Raw genomic sequence first — 27,807 nt, 5'->3', positions numbered from 1 at the left:
TACATTCCTGCATTTGCTTTTCTACATGCACATGAGTGTGATCTGCAGCACACCACAGATCAGGTCTGGAGAGAAGGCTTCACGTTATCCTCAACCTTTGAGTCACGGACTGTGAAGTCAGAATGCACCATTATGCTCATGTAGTACCTTTCAGTATTGCAGCTTTGCATGGTACACTCCCCTCTCCTACATGTATGATCCACGTTCGCTGGATGAAATCCTGGCATCGTTGAAGTCAGTGGGGGCCCTGACTTCAGTAGGGGCAGAGTTTCACCCTCCCTCCCTGGATATATGACCTTGCATTGGCTGCATCAAAGCACATTTTAATGAGCCTAGCCTGCCATGTGATCCAGACCACCCTGTGGATCTGGTCCATCCTTATCCTGTTTGCCCTTCCACCAATTACTGTGTCATAGTCATGCTTTACCAGATGTTAAATCCTAATAGTTTGTAGAAAGGGGAAAAAAAAATCCCTAGCTTGTTTTTTTTCTTTCTTTCTTTCATTTCCCTAGTCTCCACTTATTTCTTCTGTATTTTAGGGTGTCCTTTTTCAGATTTTTTTTTCTCCCGACTTCCCCTCTTTTTTTTTTTTTTTGGTGTCATTCTTTTTACTGTTTTTAATTTACTGTAATCTCTAAACCTCTTTCTTTTCTCCATTTAAAATAACTATTTTCTACTGGTGTGAATCCTTCCCCTCACTTATCTCTCCCTCTCCTCCATTTTCCAGTCCCTTCTTTTCTTTGTTCCACTTGGTCCTTTTGGACTGAAATCCATAGAAGAGGTCTATCTCATATTCCAAACAGAGAGGATGCAGGTGTTTTGGAGGCTGAATGGATGACAGAGCACAGAATGGGTGGATTCCTGTGGTGTCATGAAACTCATTTAAGGACGGGGACCTGAATGTGTAGAGAATACCCCATTGGATGTTTAGCGTATTGAAATTCAAGAAAAGATCAAGTAAATGCATTGCACGTTCACTTTAATGTTAGTATTGTACCAAAGTACTTTCCTTTTGTTAATGTTAGTTTTGCTAGGTGATTTTGTTTGTTTTTGGAGGGGGGTGGGGTGGAGTGATATTGATTTGTGGGGCTTTTGTGGAAAAGAGTAACGGGTCTGAGTCTATGCAGAAGACAAAATTTGCTGCACTGTAAACATCACTAAAGCTGCTTTATAAAGTAAATGTTGGAGAATGGCTATGAAATATATTGTTTGTTAGCTCTCAGATGGAGTTAGATTTATAATGAGATTTCCCATCGAGAAGAAACGCTTTCTCTGCCAAACTGTCTATCAGCAGAGTATCCTGTCTGTCTGTGAGGGGAAAGAACATAGTTTCACTGTGCTCTGGATCAATGTCATCTTTGTTATTTAAAAAGAGAGCCTGGATGCTAAGTGAACCCGGATACTATATTTCACTCTGTCTGTGTTTTATTTGCTGAATTATTCATCTGACTGTCATATATGTTTCCAGTTTCTCTTCTGATTAAGGCTAGATTTCCAATACCCAGTTTGTGATTATGGTGCAGTTTTGAAGTATAAACTAGCCAACTATAGAAATATCTTTCTTGGAAATATGTCTTGCTGTTTTACTGTAATTAGTCATCTGAAAGATAGTTGTTTAGCAATAAATTTAGAACGTATGTGGATGTTTTTGTCTGTATATAATATATTTAGAAACTTTCTATATATTTCTCTACATATTTGACATTTAACTGTAGGTGGGATATATTTCCAGTCTTTTTTTTTTTTTTTTCCAACTACAGTTAGTATTTAACCATTGCATACAGTATGCTCGTGTATGGGTCTAAACATAGGTCTGATCAACAGAATGTCTGTCATGTGTATCAACCCAGATCAGACAGTCAAAATGGGCTTCTTTACTGGACAACAGTCTTCTCCACTGAACGCTAGTTAATATTATGCATGCTGAAAAAAAGGGGCCAAGTAACTTACCCAACATATTTATGAGTAGACATCGTGTCCTAATTCTTCCGACCCTTTTCTTAATTATTATAATCACAATGGGCCAAACTTTCCAGGTTTACTCTGGATTTATTGTCATTGCTTCATTTTTACATCCTTGTTTAGTGAGATTCGTATACTTTATTTGCTGCAAGCAGTTTTCATTGTGCTCTCTAGCATAATACAAAACTCATCATTTTAAAACTGTCTCAGAACATGAACAGTGGTAACTGTTGTACTCCAATTAAGTAAAAACCATTGTTTAAATATTCAAATGAGTGTTATATCAGCCATGGTCAAAAAATCTAAATTTATCGGTGAGTTGCTGTCCTTTGTTTCTGGACTTCAAGATGCCAGGGAAAGTTGGGATGTTGTCTACACAACATCCCTGGGTGCTAGATTTTTTGCATTTAGATATCAGATTTAACTGAACAATGTGTTTAAAAACTGATGTAGTTTTGCAGCCAATAGGGGACTGTCTATCTGAGCTCTGTTTGTTTCAACAAAGGGCCTGGAATAAATTATGCTAAATAAATTGGCTCCAGGTTTGCCTGTTTCAGACAGTAGTTTCAGAGTAATCTACCCTACAGGTTTTACTAAGTCTGACCACTTGCACTGAGATGCCACTTCTTTTCAGGGATATAATGTCACAAATGCACCAGTCATGTGCATCTGGATAGCCCTGGTTGTCCCAAGATGGCAGAATACCAGCACATCAGTGGTTGGACTGCTGGCAGCTCTGCTAGCCCATAACCCATTTCAGATTTGAGTTCCACAGGGAAGATCTAACCGCAGAGCCAACCATATTGGCCCTGATTCAACAAGGTGCTTTTGCACCCACCCAGTTTTAAGCATGTGAATAGTCCCCATTACTTCATTGGAGCTGCCATGTGCATAAAAAGAGGTTTGTGCTTAAAGCCCTTTTCAGCAAAGTACTAAGAGGATAATAAAAAAACGTAAAAGAACTGAATGCAGATACATTACAGCTTCATGATGTTTAACTTCAAGTGCTTTATCATTCTCTTGAAATGTTTTGTCCTCCATTTTGGTTCAGTACACCTCACAGGACTATTGCAGCATAGGTAGATGCTTATCAGAAACATCAAAGAACTAAAGTAAGAAGAATTGCTATTCATTCTGTCTGATAAAATTCCTCTTTTAAAAACAAAACAGTGCTTATGGATTTGGTCAAATGGAGCATAGGACACTGATCTACATTAGAGATGTCCCAAGAGTAGGGTGACCAAATAGCAAATGTGAAAAATCAGGACAGGATGTGGGGGGTAATAGGTGTCTACATAAGCAAAAGCACCAAATATCGGGACTGTCCCTATAAAATCAGGATATCTGGTCACCCTACCCAGGAGCTATTGGGCATTTTCTGGGGATTAATGATGAGTCAATTGGTCTGAGGTACATTAACCTGAGCTAGTCATTAATCTCCTGGAAGAGTCCTGTATTGGAGCTGGAGGTGTATTAGAAGATGAACTTATGAAAAAGCATAACTTAAAAAATCTGACTAGCCTGCAGTGAGTCCTTAATGGGACTTGTTTGGCTCAAACTCACTGAACAGCTGCCTCAGGTGTAAAGTAAGCCCCTTGTGTCTGGCCTCTTTCCACAGCCAGAGTTCAGACAACAAAAAAGAAGGATTTGTGTAGCCAGAAATTTCTACGTGGAAAAGTCAGGCTCCTTGCAGCCAAAAGGCTAAATTTAGTGCTGTAAGACAAGTCCCATTCATGCCTCGCTATACCATTGGTGAATTTGGACCTACAATTTAAGTATGCTCTTGCCTCCAGGAAAATGACCCTCACACCCTCTGGCGGAATCCTTATAGGTTTAGCAGAATCCCAGTCCCTCAAGCCATGATTCCTATGCAATCTTTGCAATGAGACTTGATGTTAGATAATTTCTTGCTTTGGAGTATAGTTTTCACTCTCATCCACCAAAATGGACAGGGCCTGTGCATCTTTTTTTCACCTCAGTCTTTTTTTATATAAATATATAGAGAGAGAGATTGTTAATGTCACCATCAGTTACTTCCTGTGTCATTTTATTTGTTGGGCGCCAATAATGAACTCAGTAATACACATTTATGGAGTAAACAAGATCTCTCTCTCCCTCTCTCAGGGGTTTGCATTCTAACAGGGCAAAGAATAAAAAACAAATCAAATAATCAGATGCTTACTTTGGGGTTTTATTTAATGAATGGGCGATTGTGTGTAGCCTACAGGAGTCGATTCAGATTGAAAGGCAGCAGGGTCCCGCTGTGTTTGGAGGAGAGATTTGAAGGAGGAAAGGGAGGAAACTGAATGTGTTGGCATAGGAAGGATGTTCCAGGTGAGATCCTCACCCCCTCTCTGGCTTCTTTACACCAGGTAGAAGTACCAGAGTAGTGTAAAGGGCTCAAAACCACCTGGTTTAGGCGGAGGAAGGATTACTCTGGCAAGACACAGCTATCCTCCGCAATCTTCCAAGGACCCCCTTGCAAGCCATGGTGTAGGGGATGTGCTTGGGGAGAGGCTGGGGCCAGGAGGGATGTGCTGGGGATAGGGCTAGAGCATGCAATACCATGGAGATCCTGGGCAGTGCTGCAGCTTCTCTGAGAGCTAAACTAACGCTAAGTTAACACCGAGAGCCATGGAGCAGCCCAAATGTCGGAGGGCATAAAGGATTAAAGGGCCCTTAGTTTCCCTCCCCAGGGGCTCTGCATTCTGTTTCATCTGAAAGGGTCAGCACAGAACATTGCCCCCGGTACTTACACCAAATTAGTTGATCAGAGCACTGGAGTTGATTTTTTTTTTTTTTTAAGTCAACTGACTCCCAACCCAGAAAAAAATTAATGGAAAAATTGTCATTGTTTTCCCAGCAGCCCTACGTGTTAATCACTGGTGTTGTATCTGCTCTGGTCATTTTCATAGATTCTAAGGCCAGAAGGGACCACTGTGGTCATCCAGCCTGACCGCCTGCATAACAAAGGCCATAGAACTTCCCCAAACCAATGCTCTTGTTCAAACATGAATATCTTTTAGGGAAAAAAATCCAATCTTGCTGTCCCCAATTCTACACTGGGAGACTACTGTGTGATCTTCCCAAAGTCACTTCAACTTACTTGTGTCTCCATTTTTCCATGGATAGTGATAATTGCCTTCCTTTGTAAGGTACTCTGTGATATCTATGGATGAAAAGAGCTAGGTATTCTATTATGATTATTAAGTGAAAGATGATGCAAAGCTTGCTTTTCTTACATGTTGTGCTGAGATGGGCCTTTGCATGGACCTCCCCCTTTTAACGTTCCTAGGACGTTTTGGTTTGTGGATTGTGGTTGTTAAGTAAGTCTTAGTTCACTGAGAACAACATATGGGAAAGTATGTTTACATTGTATCAGCAATCATTGTTTTTCTCCTGAAAGTGAGTAAAAGCTTCTAATATCCCTTTTTTTTTAGTTTATAAATAAGTTTGTGATGAATGTCAATTACATGTTAATTTTAATGGTATCTCCAGTTGCTACACGGTGGTATCTGAGATATTACAGTGTAGCCTATTCACAGTGTAAGTATATAAAATCGCTGTGATATCTGTATCAGTGGTTCTCAAAGTTTTGTACCGGTGGCTCCTTTCACATAGAAAGCCTCTGAATGCAACTCCTCCTTATAAATTAAAAACACTTTTTATATATTTAACACCATTATAAATGCTGGAGGCAAAGTGGGGTTTGCGGTGGAGGCTGATGGCTCGCCAACCCCCCACCCCCATGTAAGAACCCTGTGACTCCCTGAGGAGTCCTAACCCCCAGTTTGAAAACACCTGATCTATATAGAGATAGCCAAGGCATTAATGTGAATATTTTTAACGGGTATTATATTTAATTTAATTTGTACTTAAATGTTAGCTATGCTAGACGGTGTCCAAAAGCTTACGCATTGTTCCGGCCTCAGTCTACCAAATTAGTTTATAGAAAAGAGATTACAGAGTTTTGGTGTATACTGGAGAAAAAAGTCTCTATAGCAAACAAAGTGACTTCTGCTTAAGATACTCTCTAACTGAAGGTTTGGCCTGCCTTCATAAACTTTGTGTGCGACAATGCAAAGGAGACACAGATGTTTTCTTTTTGCTTTCAGATTACATTTGGATTTTCTGAAAAACGGACCTTTTTCACCATGAATGCAAGAACAGACTGTCGAGAGAACAGCAGAATGAGATCTTTCAAAGCGCCACATGTCTGCACAGCGTTATCCTTAGTAATGCTGTTCCTTCCAGTCACTGGAACTTCAAAGCAAAATATCCCAAGACTTAAACTTTCCTATAAAGGTAAACCCATCAGAAGATTTTCTGTTTCTGGGTTGTTGTAGTGTTTTGTGGTGGTGATGGTGCCAGCATTCAGTTTCTGTTATTAAACAGGAAAATAAACAGTTGTCACAACAGTTCCTAGAAATAGACAACAATAGCATGAAAGACTTATATATTCTTCTATGGGACAAAAGTATTCAATTATCTTTTTGGGGGTGATGGATGGTAATGGAAACCATAAAGTTTCTCAAATACATTTTAAAGGGCTATAATTTTTAACACTCAGTAAAAACTCCAAAGCGTTTGCTAAACTTAGACTTTTTTCTTGAAGCTAAAAATCACTTATGTGACAAACAGTACGCAAATCACCAAGAATTGTATAAATTAATCCCATATGACTGGTAAGAAACTAATCCTTATTCTTTTGGATTCTTTTGTATGGTCACCATTGAATGTGCATGACTCTGGTAGCCACATGATAGTATTTCTTATTGTTTTGGGGCCCAATTCCCTGATTTAGGGCCCAATACATTGCTCACGTTGAGGTTAGAAGTAAAACTGCAAGTACAACTGTGTGAAAACTGGCTATGTAAAAAGGTCATTGTGGAGTTCTATGAGTATTGTTTTGCAATGTGCTACCATAACAAGTTTGCTCAGTTTACAAAATACATTGTTTTTGTTTTTATTTCGCCCCTAACTGCTGCCCTATCTAACTCATCTGGGATCTAAAAATCTAGAGGTTTTTTTCCCTTACTTGTGCATCTTTAGCACTTTAGAAAGATTCTTCCGACTACGCACTGAAGTGTTGGCAGTTACACCTGTGCAATCCTTTTGTCTTAAATTCTGCCCTAAGTAAGAATGATAAAGGCTGAATTTAAATAAAGATATATATTTTAATTGTTAAATGATGATGATCATAGTCCAGTTTGTGGGTTTTCTTGTTGCTGTCTCTGCACTGCATCCTACCAGAGTTGGTGAGGTGATTCCATTCAGATATATTGATGCACTTGATCTTGTCTTGCTTAGCTAAAGAAAAGTTTTCCTAGTTAGTTTTAAGCCATCTCAGTGCCCGTAATTAAGGGCACTGATTCTGCTCTCACTTAGAGGCACAGTTATTCTTCAGTGTGTAAATGAGTAGAGTGAGGCTAGGGTGACCAGACAGCAAGTGTGAAAAATCAGGATGGGGGTGGGGGGTAATAGGAACCTATATAAGAAAAAGTCCCAAATACCAGGACTGTCCCTATAAAATCGGGACGTCTGGTCACCCTAAGTGAGGCCCAAGATGCTCTGTAATGACAAGAGGTTGAACAGCCTATTGTAAGGTATGACACATACAAAAATTTATTTAATCAGTGAGTACTGTATCCTGTGAAATGCTACTTACTTACAAGTTTCAACTCTGCATCTGCTGGATTTGTATGCAGATATGTGGGTGTGTGTGTGTGCATGTGAGATCTTGACAGCTTTTCCATAGTTTCAGGAAATAGTTACAGTTATGTAAGCCAATGAATTCAGAAGCTGAAAGATCTGACATTGAGTTATGGATATTAATAGGAAAAACCTGCAGCTTGTATTTAAACTTCTAGTTTTGGCTTCTAAACATTTCCCCAGAGTTACTTATTCCACATGGTGATGACACTTATTGTGGGACTTATGACCAAAATTTCTGTATTCTTCTGTACTTCAGATAGCTAGCCACCTGCAAAATCCTGATGGACTCAATTGGCAGGTAGAAGAGGAGGGGAGACAAAAAACTTTGAGGTCAATGTAGGAGAAAAAGTGTGTGTTTGAAATATTTTAAAATAATGAAAGACCTGCTGGAAGTGGTGTTGGAAAATGCTTAGTCATTAATAATGACAATGAATGGATGACTGATATTGAGACCCTGACCCAAACTTTTTTTAGGACCTTCATAAAGCTCTGGATTTGGCTGGAGGGCAGGGTTATTATATCTAAACTCAGTGACCTAGCCCTGCAGGAAAAAAATCAGAGTGGAATACAAATAAACACACACACTCCAATTCAGAGAGCTGTGCTGCCAATGATGAGGCCAGTAGACAAATAAGGAAGTATGAGGAATATTGAATTACTATTGTGCTTGCTCTTTGGTTTTTTCCCCCAAAATTGGAAGAAGAAAAAAGTAAAAGAAAATGTAATATTTTCAAGCTTTTTAATGCTATTAAAACAATAGCAAGGAGGAAAAAAGTATAAACAAAAAAAACTTGCCAGCATCTCTAAGCTCTCTGAGCACTGTGTGGATGAAAAGGTTTATTAAAGAGAAATAAAAAGTAGAGGAAAAATGCACATCCTGAACACACACTAATGCAAACCTGGACTCTGCTTACCACCAAAAAGAATTAAATGGTTTGAACCAATTTCTTAAGGCTTTGTGTCTTTAGAGCAGCTTTAGAATCTATGAGAAGGTGTGTTGAAATGTGGTGTCATCTGTTCATGTGCAAGAACAACCAGGCTGGTCCTAAAGTTCAGAAAGTAACTAGCAGGTCAACCTATGTCAAAGGCTTGCAGAGGTGCATCCAAATGTTTCTATTTCCAAAACAGAATTTTGATGTGCCTGTTTTATGCTGACTCTTCACTGAGTGATAATTTCCATTATAGTCAGTGCACATAGTGATGCCTAAAGTTAAAGTTGCCAAGTACTCCCCATGATTACACGCAGTTTTCAGTTACTTAAAACTTAGCCAAATTTTAGCCCTGCTCGACTTCTCTGTTGCATTCAACACTGTTGACCACGAACTGCTGCTCTCTCAGCTGAGGGAAGTGACAGGGGCCAGGGTAATGCACTAAATGGTTTAAGCTCTTCCTTGAGGGACACAACCAATGAATAATGATGGGGAAACTGCACCTTCACCACTAGATCCCTCACTTGTGGAGTTCCACAAGTTCCAATTCTTTCTCCAGTCCTTTTCAACATCCACGTGCAACAGTGAAATGGTCAAATAACATGAACTCAAGTGCCAGCAATATGTGGATGACACATCTGTACCTGTCTTTCACCACATATGACCTCACCACTACCACCAGGCTTGTATAAGATCAGCTTATGGATTAAGCACAGCTGGCTGAAGCTGAACCCAAGAAAGACAGAGGTGATGTTGGTGGACAGAGGACAACATTTTGATGGTTCATATCCACAATAGGTCAATTCAGAAGATAGTCTAGGCGTGCTCTTGGATTTCTTCTTGCCACTGAGCTCTCACATCGCAACAGCCATGAGTAACACTTTCTGTCATCTCTGGTTGGCTAGGAGACTCCATCACATCCTGGAACATGATGGCCTGCTCTCAAGTTATAAATGCCTTCATCACATCTTGGTTGGACTACAGCAATGAGATATACCAGGAATTAAGTCTTCAGCACTTAGAAGACTCCCACTAGTACAGAACACAGAAGCGCATCTCTTCAGCAACACTGGATACCATAAGCACATCAAACTTCTTCTGCACTGGATTCCCAAGGAATATCCAATCAAGTTCAAGGGTTCGTCCCTTATCTTCAAGGTGCTTCATGGCATGAGCCCAGGATACCTAAAAGACAATATAAAGCTCCAGGATGAAGAACTTCACTATCTGGCACAATGGAACTCACAACAATAAGAATTAAGCTCATTTGTGCAGGAGACAGAACTTTCTCAGTCTGGCAATTTGGCCAGGACATGTTGCTGGTGCTAGGGATGTGTCTTGTTTTCTGCAACAGGGTTGCTGGCCCATTAAATGAACATCCAGTCCACATGCTCCCAGTTGGGCCAATTAAGAGGGTGGAGAAACATCTGGGTGGGTTATAGAAGTTGAGTCAGGAGTCAGACTGGAGAAGGACAGGAGAGCTGCCAAATAGAGAAGATGCTTCCTGGGAGAAGGCTGAAGGCAAAGAGCAACACATGGTGTTTTCTGGCTGGCATCCCCGAGCCAGGGCTGAAGGCAGAAGAGGGAGATGCCTGCTAGCTCTAAGCTGGAGAGCCAGAGCTAAGGGCTAGAGAGAGCTGTAGGAAGGGGGAGAAGAGGAAGGGCTTATTTTCTGGCATCCCCTTGCTGGAGAGTGGGGACTACAGGGAATAGTGAGAGGGCCAGGGGAGTGAGGGATGCTTCCCTGGCAAGAATGCACCCAGCAGACAGTCTGTGGGAGTTCTCACTGGGAAGAGCAGGGTTGCACCCCAGAAGGAAAGTTGTGGGTGACTGCCCTGGCAGAGGGATGGAGAAGACATTTATGGTGAGAACGAAGCTGGGTTTTAAAGACTGCATGCCCTAGCTGGGGAGTGCGTGGATTAAGTTTGGGGACTTTTGGTTACAGAGTGTTTGTTTGCACTATGTTGAAGACAAAACTAGTAGTCTCCTCTTGGGCTTCTGTGGTGCTCTCACCATAGTGTCACAAACACTAATGAATTTTATCTTCTCAGCACTCCTGTGATCTTAGGAGGCATTATTATTCCCAGAACACAAAAGGTGGAACAGAGGCACAGAGACATTAATGACAAAATTGTTTGCTAATTTTAGGTGCCCAACTTGGTGTACTTAGGATTCAATTTTACTGATTCTAGCACTTTAATATGTTAAAAGCACCATTTCAATCAATTTCAAGTGCTTGGCTGTTCTTCTGTAAGAGATCTTCTGTTGGGTATCCAGCATCATGTAAGAATTCTGTGGCAGAAGCAGGAATTGAACCTAGTTCTCTAAGGTTGCATTCAAATATCTTAACCATGAGACCATCCCTTCTCCTTCTGTAAGTCCCTGCTGTCTTCACTGCACACTTTCCAACTTCTGCAACAAATGAGGCAGAGATCATGGAGACGACAACCTCATTCACTACACAATCCTGATTCCCAGAGCAATGTCCATGCTGTACACTAAATTAGGCAGGGGTCCTGTGGGGGGTGGAAAATAGCATGTTATCATATACCATAATGCATATTCACAAGGGGGCCACATTAATGTTGCGCAAGCAACCTTTAATTCTGGTATTTCCTAACTTTTGAGTGCTTGACTTTCTAACCTTAACATTCTTTTTTTAATGTATAACTTATTTACTGTGTCAGTGGATGCTTCTTGACTAGAAGCAACTACTGAGTGACTCTTTGAAGAGATACTTTCAGCCCTAGCATTTTTATAAACAATTTTCATCTTGTATTAGTTGCCCTTTGGAGTTTGGAAGTCAATATTCGGGCTGCATTGCCTCAACCCTCGTAAGGACTGTTGTGGTGGTAACTTAATGGCTAGTAAAAAAGAACACAGGTCTCACCTGCCTTTTTCCTACTCACACCGCATGAAGATCCTGCTGCATTAATTAAGAAAGTTTTTGTGCAATTGAAGCCCACTGACACTGAAGCCAGTGGGAGTCTTGACACTGACATCAACTGGAGCAGGATCAAGTCCCCAGTTGTTCACATCATTAGTCAACATGACCTGAAGGAACTGTTACTGTAAGTTCCTGTTCTCTATGTTGTAGGATGCTAAGGTAAATCGGGTGAACAGGAACAAACCTTGCTTTATAAGCTTTTAGCTTTGTACAGAGGAGAGTGAGTTTCCTCCTTTTACAAGATGAGTGATCTATTCATATGTACACAGCCAACAGGGTAAAATGTTGGCCCTTTTGACTCTTTTTTACCCAGAATCGATAACTTCTTTTAACAATAATCACTGAAAATAAATTATTCTTTAAAAATGGCATTGCAAAGTTCCATGCTTACTGTCTCTCCAATGAGTTCTGTATTCAGCTTATTCTGTTTGCAAATCATGGAATATCAGGGTTGGAAGGGACCTCAGGAGGTCATCTAGTCCAACCCCCTGCTCAAAGCAGGGCCGATCCCCAACTAAATCATCCCAGCCAGGGCTTTGTCAAGCCTGACCTGAAAAATATCTAAGGAAGGAGATTCCACCACCTCCCTAGGTAACCCATTCCAGTGTTTCACCACGCTCCTAGTGAAAAAGTTTTCCCTAATATCTAACCTAAACCTCCCCCACTGCAACTTGAGACCATTACTCCTCGTTCTGTCATCTGTTACCACTGAAAACAGTCTAGATCCATCCTCTTTGGAATCCCCTTTCAGGTAGTTGAAAGCAGCTATCAACCCCGCCCCCCCATTCTTCTCTTCTGCAGACTAAATAATCCCAGTTCCCTCAGCCTCTCCTCATAAATCAATGAAAAGACAATAAACTGTTACCCCTCTGTACTCAGCCTGTGCTGTATGAGTCAAGCTGGCATCTTTCCATCATTCACTTACACCTGCAAAACTGAGTTACAATGGCGTAGCTCCATGGTCCTCATTTAAGCCAACAGTGACTGCACTGCAAGGGTTTGCACAGGTGTAACTGATTGGAGCGTAGTAAACTGTTCTACTGATGATGCCCAAGAAGGAATAGAATTAAGCTCACATGCTCATAGCTGTGCTGGCTGTGCAGGAATAAGGAGGAAAAAGCAGTAAAAATGTACTGCTGTGACCAAAGTCGGCAGATATAATTCTAAATATACATAAGGAGAAAGCAAATCAGTTGAGTGAGTGCCATTTTACATCATTGCAGACAAGAGCCGTGCTTTAATCACCTTTGCAAAGCACTTTGAGATCCACAGATGAGAAGTGTTGTTATGTGAGTGCAAAGTGTTATCACTTGTCATTTCATCTGATGTGGGATCATCACAAATCGATGCAGCTGCTTGACAAACAAGCAGAACATCAGTAGCTGCATGCTCTGTTACAAGGTCCTGGCTGAGGGTGTTGGTTAGCTAGCATATTAATTTTTTCCTTTCCATGGTCTTCAAAAGATGCTTTCTGACATACAAACTTAAATCAATTCTAAATGAATTTGGGTGGGCAGCACTATCGTGCTTGGGGAAAAAAATCTGGGATATCACGTGCACAGAATCAATCTGTTTTTCATTCTGGCTCTTTTGCAGAGCTACACCCGGAAAACTAACAGGTTTCTCCCTCCTCCTTGAACTAGAGAACTTGGAGTCATATCTGACGATATGCTGTATTCTCTGGCTTATAATTATCACATATATTATGTCCTGCAGGGCAACTTCCACTCAATGACATCAGTAGTTTACATAGCAGTTGAACTAAGAATAACCTTGAAGAGCTGACCCACATCAGCCTCATAACAATGTAAACAGCTTGTAGCTCACAACACTCTTCTCTTTGCATAATTGCAAAAGGGCCTCACTTGGAAGAGGATAAATCCTGAGTTCACAAGACACTGCCCCATAATTCTTAGGGTTCACAAAGATGAGAGAGAGAGAGGAAATGGACTGGATTGTGGAGAAAGTGTTGAATCAGTTAAAAAGGAGGAAGAGAAAATACTAATGGGTTGCTACCCTAAAAACAGGGGTTGAGTATGGCAGCATTTTCAGGTGGGAAAAAGAAAAGGAGGACTTGTGGCACCTTAGAGACTAACCAATTTATTTGAGCATAAGCTTTCGTGAGAAAGCCTCACCAATTTGCATAGGTGACCACAGACCCAAACCCTTGGATCTGAGAACAATGAAAAAGCATTCAGTTTTCTTACAAGAAGACTTTTAATAGAAATAGAAGTAAAGAAATCACTCTATAAAATCAGGATGGTAGATACCTTACAGGGTAGCTTATGCTCAAATAAATTGGTTAGTCTCTAAGGTGCCACAAGTCCTCCTTTTCTTTTTGCGAATACGGACTAACACGGCTGTTACTCTGATACTTGCTCAGAGTAACTTACCTAGATCAATGTTCAGAGTAGCAGCCGTGTTAGTCTGTATTCGCAAAAAGAGGAGGACTTGTGGCATCTCAGACTAACATTTATTTGAGCATAAGTTTTCGTGATCTACAGCTCCCTTCATCAGATGCATGTCTTTGTGCTATTTATATGTCTTTAAAATGGCACAAGGAGATGCTAGGGTATCCTATTAGCACCTAAGGGTATTTTTGTAGCTTCCTCTAGTGTCCAAGTAGGAAACCTAGGCTTAAATAGGGACTTGTGTTACACTGTCCAATTTGCAACTGGATTTTGCAAAGATTATCCAGGAGCAAGGGGATAAGTATATGCAGAGGGTGGTAGAGAGGATTTTTAGGGTTGAGGAACATGCATTAGACAGGGCAGGAGTTCTGTGCGTTGGCATGGGTCCCAGCTGTCCTGAAGAAGTATGCACTGCTGCTGCATGTGCTGCCCTGCGACTAGATAAAGGATTTCAATCTCCAGGGCGATCAGATCAGATCATTACAGGGGGAGGCATCATGGCCTAGTGGGTAGAGTACTAGCCTGGGACTCAGGAGCACCTGAGTTCTGCCACTGGATTTTTGGGTGAGTCTCCACGCCTCCCTCTACTGTAGGGACAGGATTTTATAATTGTACTATAAAAATTAATGTAAGCTTTTGAATTAATTCTGCCAGCTACCCTAACAGCAGGAATGACTGCCTGAGACTGGGATCTTGTTCCCTATATGCATTATAAACTTCCCTCTAGTCATTTCTTTGGTTTAAGGTTTAGTGAGTAAAAGACTGGATCTTGTATTGTGTCTGTTAATTAGATTAAAGGAATGTTAAAGGCCTGAGCCACAATGTAAACTGTTTTGACCACAATATTTCATTGTTTAATTTTCAATGTATTCGGCTGAATATAAAATACTGCTGTCTTCTCTGTGAGAGATTGTTTGTGTGAATGAGGAATGCATGCATCAGGAAAAGATGAGGTGTGAAAGCCATCACAATTGTCCAGATGGTCAGGAAAAATTGAGAGACTTGAAAACACCAGGAGAAAATCAGAAAACGTCCATTGTATCGGATGCTAAACATGTTAGCAGCATTGATGGCCTCAGAGGTGAGGCAGCCACCCCCAAAGGCAAGACAACAAATAGGAGATAACGATGGGAAGCCTGACAATAACCATCAAATGATAGGTTTCAGAGTAACAGCCATCTTAGTCTGTATTCGTAAAAAGAAAAGGAGTACTTGTGGCACCTTAGAGACTAACCAGTTTATTTGAGCATGAGCTTTCGTGAGCTACAGCTCACTTCATCGGATGCATAGCATATCGTGGAAACTGCAGAAGACATTATATACACACAGAGACCATGAAACAAAACTTCCTCCCACCCCACTCTCCTGCTGGTAACAGCTTATCTAAAGTGATCATCAAGTAGAGCCATTTCCAGCACAAATCCAGGTTTTCTCACCCTTCCCCCCCCCCCCCCCCCAAACACACACACATACAAACTCACTCTCCTGCTGGTAATAGCCCATCCCTCTTTGAAACCTCTCTTTATAATGCGCATGATAATCAAGGTGGGTCATTTCCAGCACTAATCCAGGTTTTCTCACCCCCCCCCCCCCACACACACACCCCCCTCCAAAAACCACACACACAAACTCACTCTCCTGCTGGCAATAGCTCATCTTACAATGTGCACAGCAATAATCCAAGTTTAACCAGAACGTCTTGGGGGGGGTTTAGGCTACCTTGCATAATGACTTAGCCACTCCCAGTCTCTATTCAAGCCCAAATTAATAGTATCCAATTTGCAAATGAATTCCAATTCAGCAGTTTCTCGCTGGAGTCTGGATTTGAAGTTTTTTTGCTTTAAGATAGCGACCCTCATGTCTGTGATTGCGTGACCAGAGAGATTGAAGTGTTCTCCGACTGGTTTATGAATGTTATAATTCTTGACATCTGATTTGTGTCCATTTATTCCTTTACGTAGAGACTGTCCAGTTTGACCAATGTACATGGCAGAGGGGCATTGCTGGCACATGATGGCATATATCACATTGGTGGATGTGCAGGTGAACGAGCCTCTGATAGTGTGGCTGATGTTATTAGGTCGAAACAGCAGACTGGACTTCTACATAGAGTGCTTCCGCCGACGTGCACGGGCTGAAATTGTGGAAAAGCAGCATCACTTGCCCCATAACCTCAGCCGTGCAGAACACAATGCCATCCACAGCCTCAGAAACAACTCTGACATCATAATCAAAAAGGCTGACAAAGGAGGTGCTGTTGTCATCATGAATAGGTCGGAATATGAACAAGAGGCTGCTCGGCAGCTCTCCAACACCACTTTCTACAAGCCATTACCCTCTGATCCCACTGAGAGTTACCAAAAGCATCTACAGCATTTGCTCAAGAAACTTCCTGAAAAAGCACAAGATCAAATCCGCACAGACACACCCCTGGAACCCCGACCTGGGATATTCTATCTACTACCCAAGATCCATAAACCTGGAAATCCTGGGCGCCCCATCATCTCAGGCATTGGCACCCTGACAGCAGGATTGTCCGGCTATGTAGACTCACTCCTCAGGCCCTACGCTACCAGCACTCCCAGCTACCTTCGAGACACCACTGACTTCCTGAGGAAACTACAATCCATTGGTGATCTTCCTGATAACACCATCCTGGCCACTATGGATGTAGAAGCCCTCTACACCAACATTCCACACAAAGATGGACTACAAGCCATCAAGAACACTATCCCCGATAATGTCACGGCTAACCTGGTGGCTGAACTTTGTGACTTTGTCCTTACCCATAACTATTTTACATTTGGGGACAATGTATACCTTCAGATCAGCGGCACTGCTATGGGTACCCGCATGGCCCCACAGTATGCCAACATTTTTATGGCTGATTTAGAACAACGCTTCCTCAGCTCTCGTCCCCTAACGCCCCTACTTTACTTGCGCTATATTGATGACATCTTCATCATCTGGACCCATGGAAAAGAAGCCCTTGAGGAATTCCACCATGATTTCAACAATTTCCATCCCACCATCAACCTCAGCCTGGTCCAGTCCACACAAGAGATCCACTTCCTGGACACTACAGTGCTAATAAACGATGGTCACATCAACACCACCCTATACCGGAAACCTACTGACCGCTATTCCTACCTACATGCCTCCAGCTTTCACCCTGACCACACCACACGATCCATCGTCTACAGCCAAGCTCTGCGATACAACCGCATTTGCTCCAACCCCTCAGACAGAGACAAACACCTACAAGATCTCTATCAAGCATTCTTACAACTACAATACCCACCTGCGGAAGTGAAGAAACAGATTGATAGAGCCAGAAGAGTTCCCAGAAGTCACCTACTACAGGACAGGCCTAACAAAGAAAATAACAGAACGCCACTAGCCGTCACCTTCAGCCCCCAACTAAAACCCCTCCAACGCATTATTAAGGATCTACAACCTATCCTGAAGGATGACCCAACACTCTCACAAATCTTGGGAGAAAGGCCAGTCCTTGCCTACAGACAGCCCCCCAACCTGAAGCGAATACTCACCAACAACCACATACCACACAACAGAACCACTAGCCCAGGAACCTATCCTTGCAACAAAGCCCGTTGCCAACTGTGCCCACATATCTATTCAGGGGACACCATCACAGGGCCTAACAACATCAGCCACACTATCAGAGGCTCGTTCACCTGCACATCCACCAATGTGATATATGCCATCATGTGCCAGCAATGCCCCTCTGCCATGTACATTGGTCAAACTGGACAGTCTCTACGTAAAAGAATAAATGGACACAAATCGGATGTCAAGAATTATAACATTCATAAACCAGTCGGAGAACACTTCAATCTCTCTGGTCACGCAATCACAGACATGAGGGTCGCTATCTTAAAGCAAAAAAACTTCAAATCCAGACTCCAGCGAGAAACTGCTGAATTGGAATTCATTTGCAAATTGGATACTATTAATTTGGGCTTGAATAGAGACTGGGAGTGGCTAAGTCATTATGCAAGGTAGCCTGTCTTCCCCTTGTTTTTTTCCTGCAAAACCTCCCCCAAGACGTTCTGGTTAAACTTGGATTATTGCTGTGCACATTGTAAGATGAGCTATTGCCAGCAGGAGAGTGAGTTTGTGTGTGTGGTTTTTGGAAGGGGGTGTGTGTGGGGGGGGGGGGGTGAGAAAACCTGGATTAGTGCTGGAAATGACCCACCTTGATTATCATGCGCATTATAAAGAGAGGTTTCAAAGAGGGTTGGGCTATTACCAGCAGGAGAGTGAGTTTGTATGTGTGTGTGTTTGGGGGGGGGGGGGGAAGGGTGAGAAAACCTGGATTTGTGCTGGAAATGGCTCTACTTGATGATCACTTTAGATAAGCTGTTACCAGCAGGAGAGTGGGGTGGGAGGAAGTTTTGTTTCATGGTCTCTGTGTGTATATAATGTCTTCTGCAGTTTCCACGATATGCTATGCATCCGATGAAGTGAGCTGTAGCTCACGAAAGCTCATGCTCAAATAAACTGGTTAGTCTCTAAGGTGCCACAAGTACTCCTTTTCTTTCATCAAATGATAACAACGGAAAACCCCAAGATTACCACCACTTAAGGACTAATGATTACAGGATGACATTGCAAAATGCATGGACTCAAATGGGAATTTACAAATATAAAGCTGGGGTGTTTTGCCATGAAACTCTGGGTTCAGTCCTGCCAAAACCTCTGAGCATCGGATCGCAACCGACAGAGTCCAGCTCCTCACTCGTGCTCAGACTAACTGGCCGTTAGATTGACTGGAGCTACAACAGACTGGTAACTATAAAAACATCAACTGGCAGGGCTGTGTGCATGATGTGTGTGTGACTGAAAAGCATATGCTAACTGTTGTATTTTCAATAAATATGGCGTATTTGCCTTCTCTCTCATAAAAGATCCTGTGTGCTTTGTATAGCATAACACTACCCCACATGTAGGGTGGGGATACTCATGCTGACTTCCTTTGTAGAATGCGTTGAGATGTTCTGATGAAAAATGTGTGTTTCTACATGAGTATTATGCTGACAGCAAAGGTTATACATAAAACATGCAGATGCTGCTTCAATCCCCCCACCTGCATTATTTGATCTATAATATTAGCCTGTAGTTTATATTTAGTTTATCTCTTTATTTATATATTATAACTAAAAAAACTCCCAAACCGATCTGATGTAATCTGGCAGTGCACACAACTGGCCTGTGTAAATGCATGTCCTTATTGTTTCCTTCATCTTCCCTGCCCCGTACCTTCTGATTAGTTGTGTTTTGTGTTGAAGTAGATTGTGAGCTCTTTGAGGCAAGGGCTGTGTCTGGCCATGTGTTCATCATGTAGCACACTGGGGCTCCAACCCTGGTTGGGGGTGCTATCTGTTACTCTACTAGAAATAAATAATGTTTTAAAGAAAAAATCAACATATACAGTGACATTTGGTTCCAGATGTCTTATCAGAATTTCAACTCCATCAATATCAAAGTGTAATTGAGAATATAATTTAGTTTTCCATCTCAGAATTTTTATTATGCTAATCTGAGCTATTACCATGCAGATTTTTTTCATTGCTGAAAATGGTTCTGCTTTTAGGGTGCATTAATTAGCAGCACCATTGAGAAAAACAACTTAACTCTTAACAAGAATAGCCCATTAGAATTAAATGAGTGTCTAACAAGTACATGCAAGTGCTGCAGGAGTAAATAGTTTAAACTCTGTTTTACTCAGTTTATATAGCATAAATGGGAGTTATGAAAAAATTCACCCACACAAAATATTTTGTGATCTTCTTTCCACAATGAAATACTGTAATGGGATTCACTTTTATTGATGAGATGAAATGTTTGGTAAAATTCTGCCCACATGAGACAAAACAAATCAGTCCCTATTTCTAATCCCCATTAAGAATTTAGTCTGTTTCTAAACTAACTATACAATAAAATAATTGCCTGCATTGTAAAAAAGTGTCATAAAATATAGAGGATTCTAAATCACTTTACCTATGAGGTTATTATTCTACACACTCTTGAAAGACTCTTATGGCTGAAATGCAGCTATTTTTTTATGTCTATCTTAGGTATTTCTATGACCCTCATTACATGAACATCTCACGATTTTTAATGTCATAGCACTGCCCTACCTCTCAGTGGTGCTATTATCCCCATTTTACAGATGGGGAACCGAGGCATAGGGAGGCCAAGTGACTTGCCCAGGCAACATAAGGGAGTGCTTGTGACAGAGCAGGGACTTGAACCCAGGTCTACCCAAGATCTAGGTCAGATACCTAACCACTGAATGATATTTTTTTCACTGAATGGGATGAAGTGTAGAAGCTGTTTAACAACTTGCAGCAAGACCACAAAATGGTTTAGGACAGGAAACAAAGATGATCATACACAGGATATTCAATATTTTTCCTGTTTTATTTTATTTTTAGACAAGTAATGGCTCCATTTTGGAGTAAATATTGTTTAGCAGTGTTTTGAACAGGTTTCTCTGAACTAAATAAAATAAATATTGCACCCCCCCCATCTGTGCTTTATAATAACCTGTTCTCAGATTTTTTTTTTAATGTGGTTTTATTGGTTTTAACCTCAAACTAGAAACCTTGACCTCACTACATTCTGTTGGAACTGCCTAGGCAGAATATAATTACCTAAACACTAATGTGGTCAGGACACCTTATTCATGTAGTTACTATCAGTAGCCAGGACTCACATTTATATCTCATGTGACAGCATGAGGGGGCTTTCTCTCAGTACTGATTCTAAGGGAAGAATGTCGTCTATAGAACTGCCAGCACAACTTTCGGCAGCAAACTGGGGCCTGGATGGATACCTGCTGTGACTTGTCATTGCCTTATTGAAGTCAAGCTGAGGATCTGGCCCTTGATTTTAATTTTCCATTGCTGTCACATCCAAGTCTTGACCAGGCCCAACCCAATTTAGGGGGTGAGACCTGATGAGCTCATAGCAGGGTGTAAAATTAACACCTTTTATACTTTATACTGACTCAGAGACCATTAGAAAATTAAACAGTACTACATCTGAGAGAACCCCGCTAGTTCTTACTTTCCTCTTATGCTAATAAGAAAATTACCAATTTTTTTTCACAGTCATAGAAATAATAAGGCACCTATTTGGTTTCTTTTGTCAATGAAACATTCTTACAAAGAAGGTACTGAAAGTAGTTTAAAGACAACTAAGCCAATAAATGTTTGTGTTAACTCTCCTAACTCTGTCAATTCACCTATTTCAGAAAAAGTTTGTGCTGTTCTACTACTCTCCCAAGCCCGTTAGAATTGATTTTAATGTGCTTTATGGTCCATAGTCATTTAACACTTTTATCATAGCAGAGTTGTTCACGCCACGCTAGGTTAGGGTCTCCCATTGTTTCACTTATAAACCCCTGTCTACTTGGTTATCAAAAATTGCTCTCATCAGAGACTTGGCAAATAAGTTTCAAACTGGGGAGAAACTTTTAAGGGTGGAGATACTATTTTTAAAAAACACTTTATAAACTGGAACCTCTGTATTCAACAGATCTGTTCCCTGTGGGCCAAATTCTGGCACCAAACACATGGTCCAAGAAGTGGGTCAGACAAGCATGAATCACACTAAGAACCACATGTATCAGCACCTACCACTAGTATCACGTATTCTACTGGAGCCAGACTGTGAATACCTTACACAGTTCTTCATCAGTCTTTATTTAAGCAAATTCCTATTCAAGACAAGGGTTGAATCCCAAGCCTCATTACAATCAATGGTAAAACTCCCAGTGGGTAGCGGGGGCAAGGAGGAAAAACTGGGTGAGGTTTCGGAATTTGCCCTCTGGTGAACAGGCTATGGAAGGAATAGAAGACGTTATCTCCTATAGCCTCTTCACCATATGGAAATTTAGGTCATTGGATCTGGTCCGTGCATAGAACTATTGGCCATTCCCTCAGCCTGTCATCAACTCTGTGTGTCTGCAGAGAGAACCACCATGAGCTTGGGTCCACATGGTATGAGCAGTCTCTTGATTGACATCTCCACTCACCTTCCTCCCTGCGCATCACTTTTGCTCCTTACTCAAATGCTCTCTGAGAAGGAGCAGGGCAGCTTTTTCACCTGTATGTTAGAGCCATGCATGTGCTTTCCAGGCAAAACCAGTTGTTTACTCACGTTAGGTCCTCAAAGCCAGTACAGCTCGGGAAAAATGAGCTGGGTTCTAGTCTGCCTTGTGTACCTTCAGCTATGTCCAGCTTGCAGGATCTTTTTTTTTTTTTTTTTTTTTTTATGGTGATGATATAAGTGGCAGGATGAACCTAGCTTGAACCTGAAGAGCTCGCAGTGAGAAAAATCATCATTCAACTTGTAAATGGAGCAAACTGTGCTATAAAAGTCATTGCAGAAGGATAGCGAAGGTCAAAGTACCCATTTTTAGTCATGTTTCTGACTTAAAACGCACTGCAAACAAGCAAAATCTGACCGGTTTTGAAGGTAGATAGGACTTTAGTGTTAGAAAACAATCCTTTCTGAGTAACTCGAAAGCAAAATACATTTTAAAGTAAAAAGCTGGTGCTATTTTGAAGACAAGTGTAATGACAGTTATTTTGTTTTAAAATGAGGCATAGTACCACAGATAATTGTACGTATGACTCTCTGGGAACGTAAAGCTCTATTTGCTGTAAGTGGTAAGTATGACTGTTACATTTTTAACACCTGGATTTGCCTGAAATGTGCAACATGAACATCTGAATTGTAAAGGGCTACTTGACTGCTGAGCCACTGACTATGACTGTGACCAAATGCTGAATCTGCTGCACTGTGGGCTGTATTAATGGAAGTTAATATGTCTCCCAGAATGGCTGGGCTCATGTTGATGCAATCAGCTTTCTGCTGAACCCATTCTGTTGCCAATTTAAAATTTTGTATGCGCTGGCTAGTCCTAGTCTCTTTAGGCCAGTCCTTACCTTTTACTCAGTGTGGTAGCTATGTGCTTTGTAGCATAGCCTGCCCTCTGGTAGCTGAGCATCCCTCAGAGAATGTAGTCTGGTTTGAACTTGAGATCTTTGGATCATGCACTCAAATAAATATGGTAAGGAAATTCATGGAAGAGGGATGGCAGGCCAGGGTGATGGGGACAGATGTGGCAGTGGGGAAGAGGGGTTCAGAGTAAATCCATTTAACACAGACCATTCAAATAAGACAGCCAGAGAGAACTTTGCCAGTCTTTCCACCCACAAAATGTCTCCTTTGTGTTGATTGTACTTCTGATTAGTGCGTATTTGCATGCACTATTTACCTTGTGCTCATGATACTTTTAAAATCCTTCACACCAGACATGAGAAATTTGGAGGTAAGGGAACAGGATCTTAAGGTGAAAGTTCATTCCTAGAATCATAGAATATCAGGGTTGGAAGGGACCTCAGGAGGTCATCTAGTCCAACCCCCTGCTCAAAGCAGGACCGATCCCCGACTAAACCATCCCAGCCAGGGCTTTCTTGACTCTCGCTTTAATATTGTGGGTCCAATTCTATAATTTCATTGGTCCAGACAAAATGAACTACTGCTACTGACCTACAGAGCCTCTGAGCGCTCCAGGCTAGGAGGACATTTCTAATTCAGCTCACGTCAAAGTCCATTTTTAGGACCTGAACAACTGTAGACCTAGGAGTCCCCCAGTTCATGTCCCTTTTGTCTCCAGTTTGTAGGACAATCCCTAGCTGAACTGTGTGGCATGTTGCTTCCATTTTTATTGGTTGGTAGATATGTGGGGAACAGATCGGGGAGGGGATTTGTGGCCGAATAGATTAAGGATTTGCCTCCTTCACAATTTTAAGATTGATGGGAGATTCCTGAAGTTTAAATCCTGATAATGAGTGTGGAAGATAGCACAAGTCCTTCTACAGCTGCCCTTTCAGTGAATAGTCCTGCCAATCCCACAGGTGAAAACTGTAATCCAGATTTTAGTAACAATTTGAGGATTCAATGAGGAGCATATTAAGTGTCCCAACATCCCAATATAGAGGATGTGTTCTTCTTTAGATGCCTGAACCTCAGTCACTGAGGGAAAACTTTAAAAGATAGGGCAGAAGGCTACATTTATTGGCTTCTCCCAGGCTGGCAACTCCTTTTTGTGAGGATTCAGGAGAGGAAGAGAAGAGTCCATTAGGCTAAAGATTCAGCACCTTTCCCCCACACCGCTAGACAAGATATTAGAGAGTAGGGCTTCTCAGCTACTCCCCTATGACTGGGTTCACTTAAAATGGCAATTGAGAGGAGGAGAAATGGACTCCAGTGAAACAGTACAGACTGTCTACCTGAGGCTTGCAGGAAAGTTACAGCAGGAAGCTGTGGGAGGTGGATGGGGGAGAGGCAGGATGTGCAGTTCTGAGAACTGGGAATTGTGGAACAAATGTGATGGGAAGCTAATTTGCATGAGCTCTCCCAGAGAGAGCTTTGTTTCAAGGATGGGGTTTCTTTTCTTCCATTCCACGCTGACCTGCCATGTGAATAGGGTGGTAGGATGTGGCTTGTACCCATTGGTGGTATTCCAGGGCTGGCATGGCTGTAAATAATTTGTGCTGGATTAAACTTTCCATGTGTAACCTTTAATGGCCATAGTTCCATTTAAAAAAAAATCTGTGAATTGAACTGCCTTGGTAACAAAGATGACTTTGCTTTATTTGGCAGTAACGCAAGAAAGATAAGCTGCTCTCGGAAAAAGGGAACCTGTGCAAATCCACAGCCTGAGGTCTTCTTCATAATAACAAATATTTCGGATACGTTTTCATTTGTGCTGTCTAAAGCTAACTATTTAGTTTGGCTACATGGAGTTTGTGAACTGGGCCTTATGCATTTTTCACCAATAACATGAAGTCACAAAGCAGCATTTAATCATCTCTGGAATAATAATACTTTAACTGTTATTTGTGCAGCTGTTTCTCTAGTCAAATTTGTTTGGAAATGAAATGCTCTGTACACCGCACCTATCTAGTTCATTCTGCAGCTCTTGCTACTCTTGGAAATTTAAAATAGCAGCTTAGTCAAGACTCCAGGAGCTAACACCACAGTTATTGAGAAAAATGCCACCGGATATTAAAAAAAAAAGTATATTCAAATGTGTACACATACACACATGTGCTTTTAAGGCAGGCTCGTCAGTCGCTGTAAATGGGCCCAGCTCTTTAGAAATGAGTGGAGCTGTGCCCATTCATACCAGCTGAGGACCTGGCCCATAATTTAGAAAAATGGCTCTATTAGGTCATCAAAATGAGAGTGGCTCCAGCTAGCAGCGTCTCGAACGCTGTGATGGAGCACTGGTCCAAGAATAAGGGCCCAGTCTTGCACAGCTGAAGTCAATAGGACTATCTGCACAACTGCAATCGGGGGTGGGGTTACACATTAAAGTCCCTGGTAAGCAGTGCAAACAGTGGCATGTTCATGCATAATACAATGTATTTTTATTACAGCACTGCTGTACTGTAGAGTAACAATCGTACTGGCATAGCCAGTCAGGTTTACTGAGATGCTTTTCTCCATTAATAAAAATGATGGCATGACTAATTTCCACCACTTAATGGGCAAACATTAATGTAGATGAGGAACTAGCTGCATGCCGATTTAATGACCCAACCGGAGCCTCTGAGGAAGTGATAAAGACTTTAATCTTTAATAAAACAGAAAGCATACCTCTTAAAGTGAATGTTCACCGTACATTAATAAATGACCATATGTATAATTAACTCTGTTCCTGCGCAATATGAGAACACAGTTTAACGGTTGGAATCAGTCAGCCACTAACTGATCAAGGTGCAGTGCTGCAAATCTACACATTTCTCCGAGAAGCAATAAATTCTCCTGGATGGCAGTGGACAGGGCTGTTTTTCATGATAACTTTGATCATTTTAATATCCTTGATCACCTTTAATAGATTTACCCAAAAGGGGCATGGGGAAACCCATAAGTTTGGCTTCTTTTTAATGTGAGTGGTTGTAATGATTAATTTGGCAGTAATTTAATGAGTTCTCTGCTAATGTTGCTTTGCAAGATTTTAATGGGTCACATCTCAGTTTTAATCCTATCAGTGGCAATAGGCAGAATCTAATTTGCAAGCTTTTTTTCAGAAATACATTAGTTAAAAGTAAAACACTGCCAGCTGGATCCTTCACTGCTTTGCACCTTGTGTTGGCATTGACCCCTGCGTAAAGTCAGTGTGAAATGCGGCTGTTCCCATTTGATAGCATTTTTCACCCTCTGTGCAGGATAAATTACTGCGCAAGACAATGGAAAATCCGTCCAAATTCTCCAGGCTCCCAGTCAAGTGTTCCAGTCATGAGACAACCCTTTCACTTCCCCTTAATAGCTGTCTGAGATGATTACTTAAGTTTTCTTGACAGTATTTGCTCATGAAGAAGGAATGACGTATTATCCTTTTGGGATGCTCATTGCAGAGAGATTTCCTTCCAATTAAGCAAATGAAAAAGGAAACCAGTGCCTCATTCCTCCTCTCTCAGATATGTTGGATTCCATTGCTATATATCTTAGCATGTTGACTGATTTTATGAGCTATGGCAATCAGAGCCAGGTGGGAGAGGGCAGTAGCTGTCTATCGCTGGATACCCAGATTCAAATCCTGGTTTACTAGGATGCAGATAAAAATGAGGTCAGTGGTCTCATTTAGACACATCACACAATCTATCATTTTGATTTTGTGCTCATGAGACTTGGGACTAAAAAAAAGAGGGGGCAACTGTTAAAATGCACCAGCCTACAGTCGTTCATTAAAATCTCCTGTTTCTTTAAAATTAAATCCAACAAATTATCCATGGCTGATCTATGTAGCTGTGTGTTCCCATTGCTGTTACTCTCATCTCTCCTCCTTGAGCCCATCCATTGTCTGCTACACCCAACTCTTATGCATTGTTTTAATCTAGATTGCAAAGTCATTAGGGCAGGGATTTACATGTAGCATGGGCCAGACACCCTGATCTCTGCCGTCCCTTTTATCCCAGAATGGTGTAGAGCTCATGGGGGAAAGGGGGAGGGCAGGAGGGAGGAGTGACTAGAGCATGATGCTCTCCAGCAATACTCAGCTGCTGAACAGGGCCTTAGGGACCACTGCTAATTCAAGTTAGAGTAGCCTGAGGGAGTATTAAGTGGCTGTAACCCATTACTCTGTTGTGCACAGCTGCAGGGAATCTTATCCTATGTATTTTCACAGCATCCAGTACAGTGGACCCCATTCTTGACTGGGACCTCTGGGCACTACAGTAATACAAATAATATTAACAACAACTTTGGAAAAAATCTTGAACAACTTTTAATTCCCAGTGGACAGATGTCCACATCACACACAAATAAAAAAAAAAAGAAAAAACGCACTATAAGTGGCACTGATTGGCTGCCTCCACAGAGAGGCCAACAAATGAATGGATCATGGAGAATAAATCATCCCCTCAACCTCCATTGGCAGAGCAGTATGGGTAAGCTAACTATGTGTGCTGTACCTGCTCAGTGGATAAATGGAGATATTCAGGCTAAGCTGCCTTGTCTCCACTGGAAAATTTGGTACCCAGTTTCCAACAACTGCATTTTAGCCTGAGGAGCAGTCTGGACAGGGCTCAGGTGTTCATAGCATCATGCCATGAAAACCTGTGCAGCCCTAGTTCCCTTCTTGTGCTCTTGGTCTGTGTAAGAGACAGCCCTTGTAAAATACTATTTATTTGCTAAACACCGGCAACATCCTTGGCTTTAAAAGATGCATGCAAAGACAGCCCTTGCCCAAAACAGCTTAGGCAGAACAATTGAATTAATTTCCTATTTAAATTAA

At 41.5% G+C, this 27,807-nt stretch overlaps 1 protein-coding gene across 14 annotated transcripts in view; it reads left to right on the top strand.

The window, feature by feature from the left end:
* The window catches only part of LOC102935534 (semaphorin-3D), a 188,660-nt gene that overhangs the window by 55,344 nt on the left and 105,509 nt on the right, over positions 1 to 27,807 (top strand). For 13 of the 14 annotated variants that reach the window (XM_037889257.2, XM_037889263.2, XM_037889255.2 and 10 more), the window contains one exon: positions 6,078 to 6,267. In XM_037889257.2, coding sequence (XP_037745185.1) covers positions 6,117 to 6,267 — 151 coding nt within the window. In that variant the 5' untranslated portion in view covers positions 6,078 to 6,116. Of the gene's footprint in view, positions 1 to 4,272; positions 4,297 to 6,077; positions 6,268 to 27,807 lie in introns of those variants that run through there. The other variant, XM_043552496.1, reaches the window with a different exon arrangement.

Source organism: Chelonia mydas, chromosome 1 (assembly GCF_015237465.2).
Source record: "Chelonia mydas isolate rCheMyd1 chromosome 1, rCheMyd1.pri.v2, whole genome shotgun sequence".
In the NCBI taxonomy this organism is placed as follows: domain Eukaryota; kingdom Metazoa; phylum Chordata; order Testudines; family Cheloniidae; genus Chelonia; species Chelonia mydas.
This window is presented reverse-complemented; position numbering and strand designations above follow the sequence as displayed.